Source organism: Schistocerca nitens, chromosome 12, assembly GCF_023898315.1.
Source record: "Schistocerca nitens isolate TAMUIC-IGC-003100 chromosome 12, iqSchNite1.1, whole genome shotgun sequence".
Taxonomy (NCBI): Eukaryota; Metazoa; Arthropoda; class Insecta; order Orthoptera; family Acrididae; genus Schistocerca; species Schistocerca nitens.
The window spans coordinates 124304325-124323586 of NC_064625.1; the positions used below are offsets into that span (position 1 = coordinate 124304325).

The 19262-nt window shown below is 42.4% G+C and overlaps 1 protein-coding gene across 3 annotated transcripts in view; it reads left to right on the forward strand.

The window, feature by feature from the left end:
• LOC126215056 (F-box/LRR-repeat protein 7-like) overlaps positions 1-19262 on the forward strand; it is a 167851-nt gene that overhangs the window by 59425 nt on the left and 89164 nt on the right. For 2 of the 3 annotated variants that reach the window (XM_049941702.1, XM_049941703.1), the window contains exon 2: positions 1400-1657. In XM_049941702.1, coding sequence (XP_049797659.1) covers positions 1470-1657 — 188 coding nt within the window. In that variant the 5' untranslated portion in view covers positions 1400-1469. Of the gene's footprint in view, positions 1-1399; positions 1658-14702; positions 14773-19262 lie in introns of those variants that run through there. The other variant, XM_049941704.1, reaches the window with a different exon arrangement.

A 19262-nucleotide genomic window follows, 5' to 3' on the forward strand; every position in this document is an offset into this window, starting at 1 on the left:
GGAAAACCGGAACATAAGAGAATCAAAGCATGTGAGATGTGTTGCTGCAGAAGAATGTTGAAAATTAGGTAAGAAATGAGATGAAACTTTCTGGAAGATTAAAACTGTGTGCTGGACCGAGACTCAAACTCGGGATCTTTGCCTTTCACGGGCAAGTGCTCTACCATCTGAGCTACCCAAGCACGACTCACGACCCGTCCTCACAGCTTCAATTCTGCCAGTACTTCATCTCCTACTTTTTAGACTTCACAGAAGCTCTTTTGTGAACCTTGCAGAACTCGCACTCCTTGCAGAAAGGATATTGCGGAGACACAGCCACAGCCTGGGGGATGTTTCCAGAATGAGATTTTCACTCTGCAGCAAAGTGTAAGCTTTCTTCCAGGAGTGCGAGTTCTGCAAGGTCGCAGAAGAGCTTCTGTGAAATTTGGAAAGTAGGAGACAAGGTACTGGCAGAATTGAAGCTGTGAGGACGGGTTGTGAGCCGTGCTTGGGTAGCTCAGATGGTAGAGCACTTGCCTGCGAAAGGCAAAGGTCCAGAGTTCAAGTGAAGGCAAAGGTCCTGAGTTCGAGTCGTGGTCTGGCACACAGTTTTAATCTGCCAGGAAGTTTCTTATCAGCACACACTCCACAGTGGAGTGAAAATCTTATTCAAGAAATGAGATTCTCTGCAGAATCAGTGGAAAACAATTACGAGAAGGGATAGAATGGTAGGACATCTCTTAAGTCATAACAGAATAACTACTATGGTACTAATGGGAGCTGTAGAGGGGCAAAACCTGTAGAGGAAGACAGAGATTGGAATACATCCAGCAAATTTCATGTGTGAGTCTGAGTTGAAGAGTTTGGCACAGGATAGGAATTCATGGTGGGCCGCATCAAACTGGTTAGAAGACTGATGACCAAAAAAAAAAAGAAAATAAAAAAAAGAAAGAATGGATAAATATTAAAAAATGAGCATAGCCAAAAATGTGCACCTATTTACAAGACACCAACACATGTGTGGAAAAAATTCAAAGCAATTGACCTTCAATTTGCAGACAAAGTGTGTGTGTGTGTGTGTGTGTGTGTGTGTGTGTGTGTGTGTGTGTGTGTGTGTGTGTGTGTGTGTGTACTCTGTAGTTGTGAAGAAGGAAATGTCCAAAAGCTAAGCAGAATTCCCAGTCTTGTTCATGTTACCTTTATTCCTTAAGTTATTTACTAATGCCAATTACAGCTACAACTGCGAGTGGAAGTCGCAGAGAAAAGTGTCTGTACGAAAGGGGTTGTGGATTTAAGAAGTTCGAGAAGCCTTGCTGTAGAGTATACTTTGTGATGTAATGTTTCAAACGTTCAGTGTTGCCCCATTATTGATAATAAGAAATCTGTGATTGGAAAGCACGAATAATTTTGATTTCAGCAGCCAGCAGCACCTTCCTCGAGCCACAGCAAATTGCACACCACTGTCGGAACAGCTGTTCCGTACTGCAGGAATGGCAGAAATCAAATATGGACGGGTCAAGCCTTTTGGAAGTCTTCCAGATGAAATAGTTATCAATATATTTTCCTACTTCAACACTAATGAACTAACAGACATTTTACAAAATGTCTGTAGGCGATGGAAGCGACTGGCACACGACCCGGCACTCTGGCGCGACAAAGAGTACGCCATCATAGGAAGGTGAGCAGTGGTGGTTGTTGATTAGATTAGATTTACTTTCATTCCAATTGATCCATAGTGAGGAGGTCCTCTAGGATGTAGAACATATCAGAAAAACAACAAAACATGACAACTACACTCCTGGAAATTGAAATAAGAACACCGTGAATTCATTGTCCCAGGAAGGGGAAACTTTATTGACACATTCCTGGGGTCAGATACATCACATGATCACACTGACAGAACCACAGGCACATAGACACAGGCAACAGAGCATGCACAATGTCGGCACTAGTACAGTGTATATCCACCTTTCGCAGCAATGCAGGCTGCTATTCTCCCATGGAGACGATCGTAGAGATGCTGGATGTAGTCCTGTGGAACGGCTTGCCATGCCATTTCCACCTGGCGCCTCAGTTGGACCAGCGTTCGTGCTGGACGTGCAGACCGCGTGAGACGACGCTTCATCCAGTCCCAAACATGCTCAATGGGGGACAGATCCGGAGATCTTGCTGGCCAGGGTAGTTGACTTACACCTTCTAGAGCACGTTGGGTGGCACGGGATACATGCGGACGTGCATTGTCCTGTTGGAACAGCAAGTTCCCTTGCCGGTCTAGGAATGGTAGAACGATGGGTTCGATGACGGTTTGGATGTACCGTGCACTATTCAGTGTCCCCTCGACGATCACCAGTGGTGTACGGCCAGTGTAGGAGATCGCTCCCCACACCATGATGCCGGGTGTTGGCCCTGTGTGCCTCGGTCGTATGCAGTCCTGATTGTGGCGCTCACCTGCACGGCGCCAAACACGCATACGACCATCATTGGCACCAAGGCAGAAGCGACTCTCATCGCTGAAGACGACACGTCTCCATTCGTCCCTCCATTCACGCCTGTCGCGACACCACTGGAGGCGGGCTGCACGATGTTGGGGCGTGAGCGGAAGACGGCCTAACGGTGTGCGGGACCGTAGCCCAGCTTCATGGAGATGGTTGCGAATGGTCCTCGCCGATACCCCAGGAGCAACAGTGTCCCTAATTTGCTGGGAAGTGGCGGTGCGGTCCCCTACGGCACTGCGTAGGATCCTACGGTCTTGGCGTGCATCCGTGCGTCGCTGCGGTCCGGTCCTAGGTCGACGGGCACGTGCACCTTCCGCCGACCACTGGCGACAACATCGATGTACTGTGGAGACCTCACGCCCCACGTGTTGAGCAATTCGGCGGTACGTCCACCCGGCCTCCCGCATGCCCACTATACGCCCTCGCTCAAAGTCCGTCAAATGCACATACGGTTCACGTCCACGCTGTCGCGGCATGCTACCAGTGTTAAAGACTGCGATGGAGCTCCGTATGCCACGGCAAACTGGCTGACACTGACGGCGGCGGTGCACAAATGCTGCGCAGCTAGCGCCATTCGACGGCCAACACCGCGGTTCCTGGTGTGTCCGCTGTGCCGTGCGTGTGATCATTGCTTGTATAGCCCTCTCGCAGTGTCCGGAGCAAGTATGGTGGGTCTGACACACCGGTGTCAATGTGTTCTTTTTTCCATTTCCAGGAGTGTATTTACAACTCAAATAAATAAGCTAATGTACCATTCCACAGCTCCCAAGTGGAATGATCGTCATTTTTTGATGAACACTATATGAAAGGATCATTTTACAAATACTAATGCACTGAATTTAAAATAAAAAAAGTTTATTTATTTATTTATGAGGTAATAAACGTGTAATACAACAACATAATACTTACTTACAGTGACCACATTACTGCACTGAAATGGTGCGCATGCACACACGCACGCACACACACACACACACACACACACACACACACACACACACACACTTATTTACAATGAACACATTACTGCACTGAAATTGTGCAGAAGTTATAAATTCGTCAATGGAGTAGGAGGAGTTGGCAAAAAATCCTTTAGGCTTCTCTTAAACTGAATTTCAGTGGTTGTTAAGCTTTTTATGGCTGCTGGCAAGTTATTGAAAATGTGTGTTCCTGAATAATGCACACCTTTTTGTACAAGACTAAGTGACTTTAAATCCTTGTGAAGATTATTCTTATTTCTAGTATTGATTCCATGAATTGAGCTGTTGGTTTGAAAAAGTTATATATTTTTAATGAAAAATTTCATTAAAGAATAAATATATTGGGAAGCAGTAGTTAGTGTCCCTAGTTCCCTAAACAGGTTTCTGCAGGATGTTCTTGAGTTCACACCACATATAACTCTTACTGCACGTTTTTGTGCCCAGAAAACTTTAGCTTGGCTTGATGATTACCCCCAAAAATTATCCCATATGACATTATGGAATGGAAATATTCAACTGATAAATGACTGGTTACATAGATAGCTTAATATGTTACTTAACTCAGAATCACATTCTTTAATTAGCTTTGTTGCCATTCCAATTGACTTTAGTCTAAATACTGCAAATTCTTTTATTTTACTTAATTTAAGTTTTTTCTCTGATGACTGGACAACCAGTGTCTTTTTAACTGTGTCAAATCTTGTATTTCTTCAGTTTTCATTCTAACAATGGAAAATCGAGGATGGTTTAATGACAATATTATGCAGAAAAGAGTTGCTGCTTACCATACAGCAGAGATGCTGCATCGTAGACAGGCACAACAAATAGACTGTCAGACAAAAGCTTTCGGCCACACAGGCCTTTGTCAGAATTAAACACGTGGCACGTGCACATGCACGCAACTCACACACGTGACCACAGTCTCCAGTTGCAGAGCCCTTGCCAGCCAGAGACTGTGGTCACGTGTGTGAGTTGCATGTGTGCGCATGTGCCTGTACTTAATTCTGACGAAGGCCTGTGTGGTCGAAAGCTTTTGTCTGACAGTCTATTTTTTGTTCCTGTCTACGATGCAGCATCTCCACTGTATGGTGAGCAGCAACTATCCTTTTCATAATAATGGTTGTTTCCTGTTTGTGTTGTAACTGTTACATGTTATATAGCGTGTTCAAAACGTCTCTCCACAGTGCCGTACGATTGTTAGCCGTGCATGCTGTATACCACAGAGAGTGTACCAAAATGAAACTCACTGCAGTATCATTGTGCATTTATTGTTTCATTGAAAAAATATGGGACCCACAATCCAATGTCTAGAAATTGCATTCCAAACTACTATTTTTACAGAATGAAGTGGTACCTCATGAGTACAAAACAGATTTGCAGTATTCCACATACGAGAATTTTCTGAGTTCGTGTACCCGGATAAATGAAACCACGGTGACAAATGTTTCATTAAGAATATCCATTCCATTTTGTTGAATGAAATTTTTGGACCATTGACAATAATGCAGTCTCTTTCCACGATCAGTATTTTTCGGTTCTTGCACGACAGTCACATTGTACGAGAAAAGTTCTAATTTTCTCCTTACAGCTGTGTGGGTCGTTCCGACACTAACATCGATTTCCTGGACGAGTTTTCTTACTGACTTGTTCGGACACGTGGACATTTTATCAGAAATATAGAGTAGTTTATCCTCAGACAAAACGCTAAGACGACCACTTCTCGGTGCATCTGTCACTGAACCTGTACTTCGAAATTTGTTAGTCAAATCTCGCCCAGTATCACGATGTGGGAGTGTTGTCTCCGGGAAAACTGAATTAAATGTTTGACGAACTGAAACTGTGTACTTACCACCAGCTTTGAACACTTGTTCGACTAAAAACACACGTTCTTTAATGGTTAGCGTTTTAACAGTGACAAAAACTAAACAAAGGAATTAAACTTAACCGTGCTCATGTCAACACGTAACGACACACACCAACGCTACTACTGAAGCTGGCTGAGATAAACGAAACAGTGGAATGTTGGGAGAGTCCACTTGAAGGGAAGTAACCCAGGCAGGCGAACAGTCATACGGAACACGGGGCTAACAATCGTACGGCACTGCAGAGAGACTTTTTGAACACCCTGTATGTATACTGCTGGGCATTGAAATTGGAATAATAGGAAGGATAACTAGTAATAAAATTTTACTACTTGTGCATACACTGAGGGGACAAAAGACATGGGATACATCCTAATATTATGTCGGATCTCCTTTTGCACATCGTAGTGCAGCAACTTGATGCGGCATCAACTCGACAAACTTCTGGAAGTCCTCTGTGGAAATATTGAGGCACACTGCCTCTCTTGCCATCTATAATTGTGAAAGTGTCTCTGGTGGAGAATTTTGTGCACGAACTGAGTTCTCAGTTATGTCCCGTACGTGTTTGATTGGACTCGTGTCGGGCGATCTGGTTGGCCAAATCGTTCTCTCGAGCTGTCGAGAATGTTCTTCAAACTAACTGTGAAAGATTGTTGTCCGGTGACATGGTGTGTTGTCATCCATAAAAAAAATCTGCTGTTTGACAACACAAAGACCTCGAGTGGCTGCAAACCGTCTTCAAGTGGGCAAACATAACCGTTTCCAGTCAATGATCAGTTTGGCTGGACCATAGAACCCACCCAGTGTAATCCATTTAAATACAGCCCCCACTATTATGGAGCCACCAGCAGCTTGTATCTACATCTACATCCAAACTCCGCAATCCCCCTGACAGTGTGTGACATCTACATCTACATCATCCATACTCCCCAAGCCACCTGACGGTGTGTGGCGGAGGGAACCTTGAGTACCTCTATCGGTTCTCCCTTCTATTCCAGTCTCGTATTGCTCATGGTATGCCTCTGTGTGGGCTCTAATCTCTCTGATTTTATCCTCATGGTCTCTTCATGAGATATACGTAGGAGGGAGCAATATACTGCTTGACTCCTCGGTGAAGGTATGTTCTCGAAACTTAAACAAAAGCCGTACCAAGCTACTGAGTGTCTATCTTGCAGAGTCTTCCACTGGAGTTTATCTATCATCTCCGTAACGCTTTTGTGATTACTAAATGATCCTGTAACGAAGCCTACTGCTCTCCATTGGATCTTCTGTACCTCTTCTATCAACCCTATCTAGTACGGATCCCCCACCGGTGAGCAGTATTCAAGCAGTGGGTGAACAAGTGTACTGTAACCTACTTCCTTTGTTTTCGGACTTCATTTCCTTAGGATTCTTCCAATGAATCTGTCTGGCATCTGCTTTACCCACGATTAGTTTTATATGGTCATTCCAGTTTTAATCATTCCTAATGCCTACTCCCGGAAAATTTATGGAATTAACTGCTTCCAGTTGCTGACCTTCTGTATTGTAGCTAAATGATAAAGGATCTGTCTTTCTACGAGATCTCACATCCTGCCACCCTCCTGGACTTAATCTCTGTTAACAACCATCACCCTCTCCTTTTCTCCTTCCAGCCATTTACTGTTGTTACTTTTTTGCTCTGATTCTTTCCTCTCTTATTATCTCTTTGGGATTTCCCCACACCCATTCCTCTTTCACCTTATTTCTTAATTGCACTATTCATTTAAGTTTTCAGTTTACTTCCTCTTAATCCATCTTTGCTTCTTAATACATGTATTCACAGCACATTACACTTGTCTACAATGAGATTCAATTGCCATTCCCTGCACCATGCATCAATTCGTTGCAGATCCTCCTGCATTTCAGCACAATTTTCCATTGTTACAACCGCTTGATACTTAGTACAGTACGTTGTTGACAGCTTGGGTCCAAAGCTTCACGAGATCAGCACTGCACGCGAACCCTACCATCACCTCTTACCAGCTGAAATTGGGACTCATCTAGTCAAGTTGTGGTTTTCCAATCTAGGGTTCAACCGATACAGTCACAATCCCAGGAGAGGCGATGTCGTGCCGTTAGCAAAGGCACCCATATTGGTTGTCTGCCGCAATAGCCCATTAAAGCTAAATTTTGTTGCACTGTCCTAACAGATGTGTTCGTCATATGTCCCAGATTGATTACTGTGGTTATTTCACACAGTGTCGCTCGTCTATCAGTACCGATAACTCTCAGCAAACGCTGCTGCTCTCAATCGTAGAGTGAAGGCTGTCGGCCACTGTGTTATCCGCGGTGAGAAGTAATGCCTAAAATGTCAAATTCTAGCATCCGCTCGAGGGTTAAATGATCTTCATCAAACCTCGAAAGTGTTCCTGAATGTGGAGAGTCACTAATGTCTAAACGATCCTCCTTGCAACGAGAAAACCATTTGCTTGCCGTACCCTGTCCAATGCCATTATCCCCGTGCACGGTGCAAATGATTGTGGCTGCTTCCGTTGCTGTCACCTCTCTATTGAAGTCAAAGAGAAGAATACATCAGGAATGTTCTGAAGTCTCCACTTGGCACTCCATTTTCTAGCGCCCATAGCTCCACTCACTATCCCCAAATGACAAAATGACGAAGTGTAAACTCAAGTAGCAACAGGAAACTACAAATAAAACATGACAATTGATACGAGGGTCACTCCAAACGAAATCCGCACTATTTTTTTATTCTACATGTTTGAAAGTTTTACAGTGTGTAAATACATCCTTTAGGAACAATATTTTCATTTCTACACATAATTTCCATCCCTCTCAACTGCCTTACGCCATCTTGGAACCAGCGCCTGTATACTCGCACGGTAAAATTTTGGACCAACCTGTTGGAGCCACTGTTCGGCAGCGTGCACAAGGGAGTCATCATCTTCAAACCTTGTTCCACAGAGAGAGTCTTTCAGTTTCCCAAAGAGATGATAGTCACACGGAGCCAGGTCAGGACTGTAAGGTAGGTGTTTCAGTGTTGTCAATCCGAATTTTGTGATCACTTCCACAGTTTTTTGACTGACATGTGGCCATGCATTGTAATGCAATAGCAAAACACCCTGCTTTTGCCGATGTGGTCGAACACGACTCAGTCGAGCTTGAAGTTTCTTCATTGTAGTCACATATGCATCAGAATTTATGGTGGTTCCACTAGACACGATGTCCACAAACCAGAGTCCTTCGGAATCGAAAAACACCGTAGCCATAACTTTTCCAGCAGAAGGTGTGGTTTTGAATTTATTTTCCTTGAGTGAATTTGCATGATGCCACTCCACTGATTGATTGCCTCTTCGTCTCTGGTGAAAAATGATGGAGCCATGTTTCATCACCTGTCACAATTCTTGAAATTCATCTCCACCATTCTCGTACTGTTCCGGAAGTTCGCTGCATATCATTTTTCTTGTTTCCTTGTAAGCCACTGTCAACATCCTGGGAACCCACCTGGCACAAACCTTTTTTAACGCCAACACTTTCAGTATGCTGCAATGCTGCAAACACTTTCTTCCCCTATCCCAACGTAGCGTGACAATTCGTTCACTGTGATGCGTATATCAGCAGTCACCAATTCGTTAACTCTCTGCACATTGTCAGGAGTGTGTGCAGTACGAGGCCTGCCGCTGCGAGGACAATCCTCAATACTGCCGTGCCCGCTTTCATCACGTAACCTGCTCGCCCACCAACTAACTGTACTGCGATAGGCAGCGGCATCTCCGTACACCTTTTTCAACCTCTTGTGGATGTTTCCCACTGTCTCATTTTCACAGCACAGGAATTGTATGACACCACATTGCTTCTGACGAATGTCATATTCTCGACACATTCTTGACACTGTGGGTTTCAGAATTTTGACAATCCAGTAATCTCTGAAATGGAATGGCCCACACTCAAGCTTGCAAATTCATACGTTTGCTTTTAATGTACTGTGTCAAATGTTTACATTTTTGGCATGCACTACACATTTTAAGTGACTAATGCAATATGGTGGCTTAAACCATTTTAACCCTTCATGCGTAAAGATGGTCTGAGACTGAAACCGGTAGATGTACGCGTGTAAAATAAAAACAGCTGATGGTTGAAATATGAATTTTATCTACTAATAAAGCTTGTTCATTTATATTCAGAATTAGTACGAGATTTCACTTCCATTCAATGAAATTACCTATTTCCAGACTTTGGCTGTGAAATATCTAGAAAAATCTTGTACCCTTATAATATTTTCAATCTTTATGTAGTGGCTGCCTGTGAACCATTATGACAAACGAAAGGCAGGTGGCCGAGAGAATCTCTTTACCAAATGTCTCATACTGTTAGGTTTTTAATTACTTCACACGAAGGGATAAGAAATAAGCAAGCACACAGTTAGATTTAATACATATACAGTGTGTCCCACATACACCCCATACAACTCGTGCCCGAGATTCAAGTAACAGTGCACTAACTAAAAAGGAATAGATAACTGTAATGTTAAAAAACTTGTAGGAATCTGCTTATAGGAGATGCTGAAAATAGTGGCCACGGGCATCCAGGCATCACTTACTTAGTGTGATGACGTTACCAGCACTGTGCTGCAATTCTGTAGGTGTGATGTCTCTGTAGCAATGTTCCAGTTCAGATTGTCTGTTATGTGAGGATTGTCAGCGTACACTTTGCTTTTTAGTGTGCCCTGTAAATAAAACTTACCGTATTTACTTGAATCTAAGCCGCACTTTTTTTCCGGTTTTTGTAATCCAAAAAACCGCCTGCGGCTTAGAATCGAGTGAAAAGCAAGCGGAAGTTCTGAAAAATGTTGATAGGTGCCGCAACAACTAACTTTTGCCGTCGAATATATGTAGCGCTACACAAGCATGCTTTGTGGGCACAAAGATAAATACTGGCGCCAAAACCTCTGCATCAGTAAATAAATTAAAAAAAAAAAGGTAGAAGACGAGCTTTTTTTTTCTCCGCCCCGAGTTTCGACCACTGCATTTTCATACATTATCCAACGAAGTAAATACAAATTCCGTATTGTTCATCTTCGAATGTAGCAGAATTTCAATGTACTACGAAAATCCGACTGGCAAGACTGTTTGGGATGTTTGTCAATATGGCCAACTCTACGTTCCGAGTTTTTTCCTACCTGTGAGAAGAGATGGTTGCTAATAGGAACCTGATGAAATGTGAATCACATGCATTATTCTTTTCACCATAAGAATAATACGAATATAAACATTTTGCCATCTATTCTTTCGTGTTTGCTGCTATCTCATTTAAATCCTGTCTGCCTAATAAACTACAAAACTAGAGTGAGAGAACAGCAAATGCGGAAGAATATACGTATCGTGTCATGTTTATATTCGTATTATTCTTATGCCTAATAGTGATACAGTCAGAAATGAAGCACGGCAACTGACTAGATTTTAAATGTAAGATGACTAATTTCTGTGCAGAATTTGATGTACTAAAGAAGCGGCCGCAAAGATTTTCAAACAGAGAAAAATTTTCGCTAAACTCTCGTTCAGAACATGTTCTATCATACGCAGTCTATTATTTGGTTCTTGTTGATGATAATCAAAGAAATCAGCAGTGTAAGTAACAACAAATAGCAGTCTCTTGCCATTGTTTCGCTAATTAGACGATTCCTCTTTTTTTTAAGTGGCGGTAGCGCGCACAAAAGCAAGTCATGCCGCGAGCGGCGACAGGCCGTAAACACGCACTATCAAAATGCGACAAACAATGCATGACACAGTACAGTAATGCATTTTCAGCTTAGAGTGACGTAAACACCTATAACAAAGAAAACGGCACTTATCAGATCAAAGCAAAATAAGCAATCGATTCAAACCAGACGAAGCACGTGAAAAAGGAAGGGGACCCGTATAAATACGGACGGATCGCCTGACGCATAGCAATGGCTACCTGGTAAAGCTTAACTGCTAAGCTTACGACTCGAACCAAACTACTGCAGCTGTATCGTCTTTCATTCAACCTAAATTGTGTCTCATATTACAATGGACCAACTTTGTTTCGATTCGGAGGTGTGGCCTAAAACTTTTCTCTCCCCTTGAATTTCGAGTCTCAAATTTCAGGTGCGGCTTAGATTCAGGAAATTTTTTTTTCCTTTATTTCGAGTCTCATTTTTCAGGTGCGGCTTAGATTCGAGTGCGGCTTAGATTCGAGTAAATACGGTACATGATGTTAAGTCCAGGGACCATAGGGGCCTCTCTACTGGCAAGTCTGTCTCGACGGGAAGACATCAGTTATGTGGCACACACTTAGTCAGCATATGCTCCATCTTGTCAGAATACTGCATCTCTAGATGTGCGGCACTGTTTAACCTTGAACACTGAAAAATATATGGTCAGTAATGGGCGTGCTGGGCAGTGCATGCCAAACACCTATCTCCACTGAATGGAGAGGTTCCTCGTGCAGAATATGTGGGTTTTTCTGTGACCAGATCTGCTATTGTGAGAGTTTATATAAGGAATTCAATTAGAAAATGATTAACCGATATGTCGGGTGTGCCAGTTTTATGTAGGGGGACCCTATATTATAAAGCAACGCTTACATACGTGAGCTGTATAGGAAATCTGCAGCCTTTTGCTTCCAGAACAAGAGTGTTAAGCATTTTTCTTCATATCAGATAGCCACAGTTTTTGTCAAGGAGGTTCTAGGATATTGCTTCCATGGACTCTCACAATACACAGATAACACATAATTAATTTTTTTTCGCACTTGGTATTAATTAAATCACCATCCTTTCACCCTTTACAATTTCAAATTTATTTACGAGAGCTATTCAGAAAGAAAGAAAAAAAAAAAAAAACTTAGTACAAGAAATACATTTTATTATATACATTTGAAAGAGCAACTGACATACTACTTTTACAGTCACCAAACACATTGAGGCACTTATCATAGCGATGGACAAGCTTTGAAAGACCTTTGTCGTAAAATTCTGCCTCCTGAGACTTGAGCCAGTGAGTCACGCCCCCCAGGGAGTTCTGTGTCGTCACCAAAGCACTGCGTTGCAAGCCAGTTCTTCATCTTGGGAAACAAGTGGAAGTCCCTTGGTACAAGATTGGGGCTGTAGGGTGGATGAGGAAAAATTTCCCATTTGAGTGAATTAAGGAGTTCTTTAGTATGCTTTGCCGTGTGAGGTCGGGCATTGTTTTGGAGTAACAAAATTTTGGACGTCAGCTTTCCTCGGTGTTTGTTTTGAACTGTTGAAGGCTGTGCAAAGTTTGACAGTACCGCACAGAATATAGGGTTGCTCCATGTTCGAGAAAATTCGAGAAAATCAATAAGAAGCACACCTTGCCTATCCCAAAATACTATCACCATCAACTTCCTTGCTGACACTGTTTGCAAAAATTTTCTTGGTTTTTGGAGGGAGTGGGGGGGGGGGACCTTGTGTGCCCCCACTTCACAGACTGTAATTTTGTCTCGCAATTGATATGTTTCACGCAAGTCTCGTCACTGGTTACGATTTGGTCCAGTAATGAATCACCATGTTTGTGGTAGGCCTCCAGAAATGTCAAAGTTGCCTCCATTCACTGTTCTTTATGAAGCTCTGTAAGCATTTTGGGCACCCATCGTGCACAAAATTTGTGGTAGCCTAGCTTTTTATTGACAATTTCAAACAACAAAGTCCATGAGTCTTATGGAAAAGAAAGTAAAAGCTCCATTATTGTGAAGTGATGGTTTCCACAAATCGTTTCATCAACTTTAGTGACAAGATCGTCAGTCACAGTGCTCGGGAGTCCACTCTTCTCTTGATCATGAACGTTGGTTTGCCCATTTCTAAACCGAATACACCATTTCTGGACGGGACATTCACTCATTACATTGTTTCCATACTCCTCGCACAGTTCACGATAAGTTACTGTAGGTTTTAGGTCTTTTGCCAACAGAAACCGTACCACAGACTGCACCTCAAAACTGGTGGCATTTTTGATTGCAGCGCACATTCGAATATTGATAAAGCCAGACGCACAGAGACGTTCCCACTGTCACAGACGGATGCCGACTGAGCTGTGGAGCACGCACGTACCAAAATACACGTGATTGGGGTGTGCCTAGCGGCATCAGACAGAAACGTTCCCTACTTTCTGACAAGGGAACCTCCCCATCGCAACCCCCTCAGATTTAGTTATAAGTTGGCACAGCAGATAGGCCTTGATAAACTGAACACAGATCAATTGAGAAAACAGGAAGAAGTTGTGTGGAACTGTGAAAAAATAAACAAAATATACAAACTGAGCAGTCCATGGGCCATATAGGCAACATCATGGACAATGTAAGCTTAGGAGCACCGTGGTTCCGTGGTAGCGTGAGCAGCTGCAGAACGAGAGGTCCTTGGTTCAAGTATTCCCGGGAGTGAAAATTTTACTTTCTTTATTTTTGCGTAGTTATTATCTGTCCGTTCCTGCATTGACGTCTCTGTTCACTGTAATAAGTTTAGTGTCTGTGTTTTGCGACCGCATCGCAAAACCGTGCGATTAGTAGATGAAAGGACGTGCCTCTCCAATGGGAACCGAAAACATTTGATCGCAAGGTCATAAGTAAACCGATTCCTCCACAGGAAAACACATCTGATATATTCTATATGACACTGGTGACGGCATGTGCGTCACATGACAGGAATATGTTGTGGACCCACCTAACTTGTACACTTGGCGAATGGGTAAAAAGATTCTTCTACGTTGCCCAATTTAGGTTTCCTTGTGGATGTGATAATCACTCCCAAAAAAGTGATGAAAGCATAAGAGTTTGTCACATAAACTGAAAATAAAAAATTAAATTTTTCACTCGATGGAAGATTTGAACCAAGGACCTTTCGTTCCGCAGCTGCTCACGTTACCACGAGACCACAGCGCGCCTGCGTTCCCATTGTCCTTGATGTTGCCTATTTTCCCATGAACTACTCAGTTTGTATATTTTGCTTATTATTTTTCATACTTCCACACAACTTCTTCCTGTTTTCTCGATTGATCTGTGTTCAGTTTTTCAGGGCCTATCCACTGTGCCAACTTATAACTAAGTCTGAGGAGGGTGCGATGGGGAGGTTCCCTTGTGAGTAGCCCTCGTTCATTAGTGCATAATCGGCAATTTGAGATTAATATGCAGTTTTTCTTTCTCTTTTGTTGTTTCACTCGTTTTGTGGGACACAGTTTTAATAGAATTTTTCCAGCTGACCGACCCTCGATACCTGCAGAATTTTTCCGGACCGGTTCTGCTGTTCTCGCAACAGGATGTCAACGAGCTGTTGCGAGGGGATGCTGTGAGAGGTCTGCCACGGCCACCAGACTCGTCTCTAGAGGAGCACCTGTCAGGGGATAACGGGACGACAGGTGATTCACGACGTCTGTCCGCCCACAACTCTTACACAGCTAAGCGAGCAGAGGGAACACGTGTGGAATAACGTATCCGGATACGGTCTGTCACCTCTATGACCGAGCAAATGCCAGAGTTAAGTGTCTTTATTGCTGTCTGCGGAGGATATACTGCATACTAATGTCAGTATTGCAGCATTGATCCGTTCTGGGTACCACAGAACCACTTGAGCTATTAATCTGTAAATTTAATAATTTCACCAATACTCCATATGTATTCTTTTTATTAGGTTGGTGCACAAGTTCGTAGCAGTTTTATTTTGCATTTGAATATTCCAGTTGCTATGGGTTTATTTGTGAGGGTCACTCCAAAAGAAATGCACACTATTTTTGTAAAAATACGGTTTTCATTCTGCACGTGTGAAAGTCTTACAGTGTGTAGATACATCCTTCCAGCTTGTTTTCAAACTTAGTTCAACCTCTTCCCTCGAGTGACACCATCACAGCACGTCTTTGAGATGGCGGCTACACTTGACGTTCGTCAGAAGCAACCTGGTGTCGTAGAATTCCTGTGCTGTAAAAAGGAGACAGCGGGAAACATCCACAAGAAGGTGAAAAAGGTGTACGGAGATGCTGCTGTCGATCGCAGTACAGTTAGTCGGTGGCCGAGCAGGTTACGTGATGGAAGTGGGCACGGCAGTATTGAGGATTGTCCTTGCAGCAGCAGGCCTCGTACTGCACACACTCCAGACAGTGTGCAGAGAGTTAACGAATTAGCGACTACTGACAGATGCATCACAGTGAATGAATTGTCACACCACGTTGGGATAGGGGAAGGAAGTGTTTGCAGAATACTGAAAGTTTTGGTGTTAAAAAAGGTTTGTGCCATGTGGGTTCCCAGGATGTTGACAGTAGCTCATAAAGAAACAAGAAAAATGGTATGCAGCAAACTTTTGGAACAGTACAAGAATGGTGGAGATGAATTTCCTGGATGAATTGTGACAGGTGATGAAACATGGCCCCACAATTTTTCACTACAGACAAAGAGGCAATCAATGGAGTGGCATCGTGCAAATTCAAACAAGAAAAAAAAATTCAAAACCATACCTTCTGCTGGAAAAGTTATGGCTACAGTGTTTTTTGATTCCAAAGGACTCTTGCTTGTGGACATCGTGTCAAGTGGAACCACCGTAAATTCTGATGCATATGTGACGACACTGAAGATACTTAAAGCTCGACTGAGTCCTGTTCGACCACATCGGCAAAAGCAGGATGTTTTGCTGTTGCACGACAATGCACGGCCACATGTCAGTCAAAAAACCATGGAAGTGATCACAAAACTTGGATGGACTGTTGTGTTGGCAGAAGAGCCAACACCGTGTTACTAGTGGAGACCGAAATGCACGCGTTTTAGCTCACGCAGGCTGGTGTGAGGAGGGAAGGACTATACTGATGTGAGGTCTGGAACATGACAAGGAATTAGAATTCATAAAGCGGACACACTTAACTTTAATCCATTATGATGAACGTCACTCTTGATGGTACATGATTCATAATATTATCTGTTCAGAAGACATAGTAACTGAATATGGCGCCTTGCTAGGTCGTAGCAAATGACGTAGCTGAAGGGTATGCTAAACTGTCATCTCTGCAAATGAGAGCGTATGTAGACAGTGAACCATCGCTAGCAAAGCTGGCTGTACAACTTGGGCGAGTGCTAGGAAGTCTCTCAAGACTAGATCTGCCGTGTGGCGGCGCTCGGTCTGCAATCACTGAAGTGGCGACACGCGGGTACGACGTATACCAGCGGACCGCGGTCGATGTAAAGGCTACCACCTAACAAGTGTGGTGTCTGGCGGTGACACCACATGGACAACACTGAAACACCCACCTTACAGTCCTGACCTGGCTCTGTGTGACTGTCACCTCTTTGGGAAACCGAAAGACTCTCTCCGTGGAACAAGGTTTGAAGATGATGACTCCCTTGTGCATGCTGCCGAACAGTTGGTCCAGAATTTTACCGTGCAAGTATACAGGCGCTGGTTCCAAGATGGTGTAAGACAGTTGAGAGGGATGGAAATTATGTGGAGAAATGAAAATATTGTTCCTAAAGGATGTATCTACACACTGTAATACTTTCAAACATGTAGAATGAAAGATGGATTTTAAAAAAAAGTTTACATTTCTTTTGGAGTGACCCTCTTATCAATTGCCATTTTTTATATGTAGTTTACTGTTGCTACTTGAGTTTACACATCGTCATTTTGTCATTTGGGGATTGTGAGTAGAGCTATGCGCACTAGAAAATGGAGTGCCAAGTGAAGATATCGGAACATTCCTGACTTATTCTTTTGTTTGAGTTCAATAGATAGGTGACAGCTATGGAGGCAGCCACAACCATTTGCACCGTGCACGGGGATAATGCCATTGGACAGGGTACAGCAAGCAAATGGTTTTCTTGTTGCAAGGAGGATAGTTTAGACATTAGTGACTCTCCACATTCAGGAAGACTTTCGAGGTTTGATGAAAATTGTTTAACACTCGAGCGGGTGTACCTGTGTATAGTGCGCCAACCAAAAATAAAATGATTTTGTGTGGTTCCATTTTTGTTTCACAAGTGCAAACATATACCTATTCCTTCAGTACTGCTTAAGGTAACACAGCAATAAATTGTGTTGTCGTATGTCCAAGTGAGCAGCAGTAATATAAAATACAAAGCAAGCTAAATGAGAAAAAATTTACGATCAGTTCCAAAAAATGACCTCAGTTACGAACTAACAACATAATCCCACATTGAGGCAGTTGTCTACGAGATAATTAGTGATCGAATAAGCAGCTGACTGAGATCTGATGCAACTGCACTGCTTCATGCTTCAATTGCATCATTACTGTCGCTTTAACACGTGTCCTTGGCAACGGAGAGTTATAGTGAAAATTTATTTTGTTATTGTTTAATAAAACAGTTGTTTAGCTCATATCATATAAATTTATTTTCTCCTTGTTTAAATAAACTAAGATTAAACTGTGATTTTGATCATACATGACTTACCTTGGTAACATAAGGAAAGCTATTCTTTTCTTGTGTACAAATTGCACCGTGCGCCCGCTTGTGTAACGAAAAACGGTGCGCCCGCTCGAGGGTTAAATGCATTAAGGGGCTCCAGAACGCCCTATACTTGCAATGTTAAAATAACGCTTATAAATTACATCTTTCCTCACAAAGTATTTGAGGTAGGAAGTTGAACTTTTTACAGATTATTTATTGGAATATGGGCTACAACTTAACACAGGGATTTTACAAAATTTTAGTTCAGTTATTAAAGATGATTTTTTTTCAATTGTAATGAAAATTCACAACATTTTTTGCAATTTTTTATTTATATATTCAAAAATATACAGTTTTTTTTGGAAAAAGGCTGTGTTAAATTATGCAGAAGGTACTGTGTAATATTTACTGAAAGTTTGAAACAAATATGTTTGGAAGATCCTTAGAAAACATGTAATTAGTATGAGAAAATAAAAGTTTTGGGAATCGAGCGACAAAGATTGGATTAACTTTTTAGTGCATTCCAGGTCCATAGGATGGATTATCTTCATCCTCTGCAAACTCCTCCTCCAGCTTCCTCTTGTTCCTCCTCCTGTTTACTCTTGCATGTATTTCTAGACTCTTTACAGCCCTGTCTGCAGCCCGAAGACGTTCCTTGTCTAAAGCAAGCATCGCTCGTACCATGTTAGAACCTATCTTCATTCCCATATTTCTAAATACCTTTGGCTTTCCAACATTTCTCCTTTTCTTAAAAGCCTTCAGAGGATTTCTAATAACTTTACTTTTACTCATTATTATACTTCAACAAAACAGAGACTCAAGAAACAGAATTAATTATGAATATTTTCGAGATAACGACAGAGTAAATAAACATGAAACAATCAACAATCACACCAGCGATATATATTGAACCATCACAGGTTAGCCACAACACATACTTATACTTTACCTCACATCACTAAAATGTACCTGATGAACACGGACGTTAATAATAACACCATTTGACAGCAGTTTAACAGCGCCCCAGTGGGTCACGCCCATGTAGAACACATTTAAAAAAAAATTTAAAAATAGTTGTAGTCTTCGGAATTGAATAAATTATATATCTATTAAAAGGTAATAGTCTGCAGATTCAGAAAACGCAAAAAAGTAAAAATTGAACTTTTCATGATTTTGAACCTTTCCGGAGCCCCTTAACGCTCAATGATCCGTGTCAGTCTACTTGAGCACATGCAAATGTGATGGAGTGTATTCATTCCACTATCGTGTGACATCTGCTTGTAATGGGAAAGTTTCAAAAATAGGATGTACGGATACCACACATTATAAACCCAAACCACAAAAATGAGTGGGTGGCCATACGTGCATCTCTGGTTGCTCGTCATCAACTGGCTCGTGAACAATACTGACTGTACTTCTCCTGTGTTCTTACTGGTGATGAGAAATGGTGTCTTTATGCTAACACGAGGGAAAGAAAGGAATCGTCGAGCCCAAACACAGAAGCAACTCTCCGTACAAAGACATGCGCTTATCCTCAAAAGATGTTA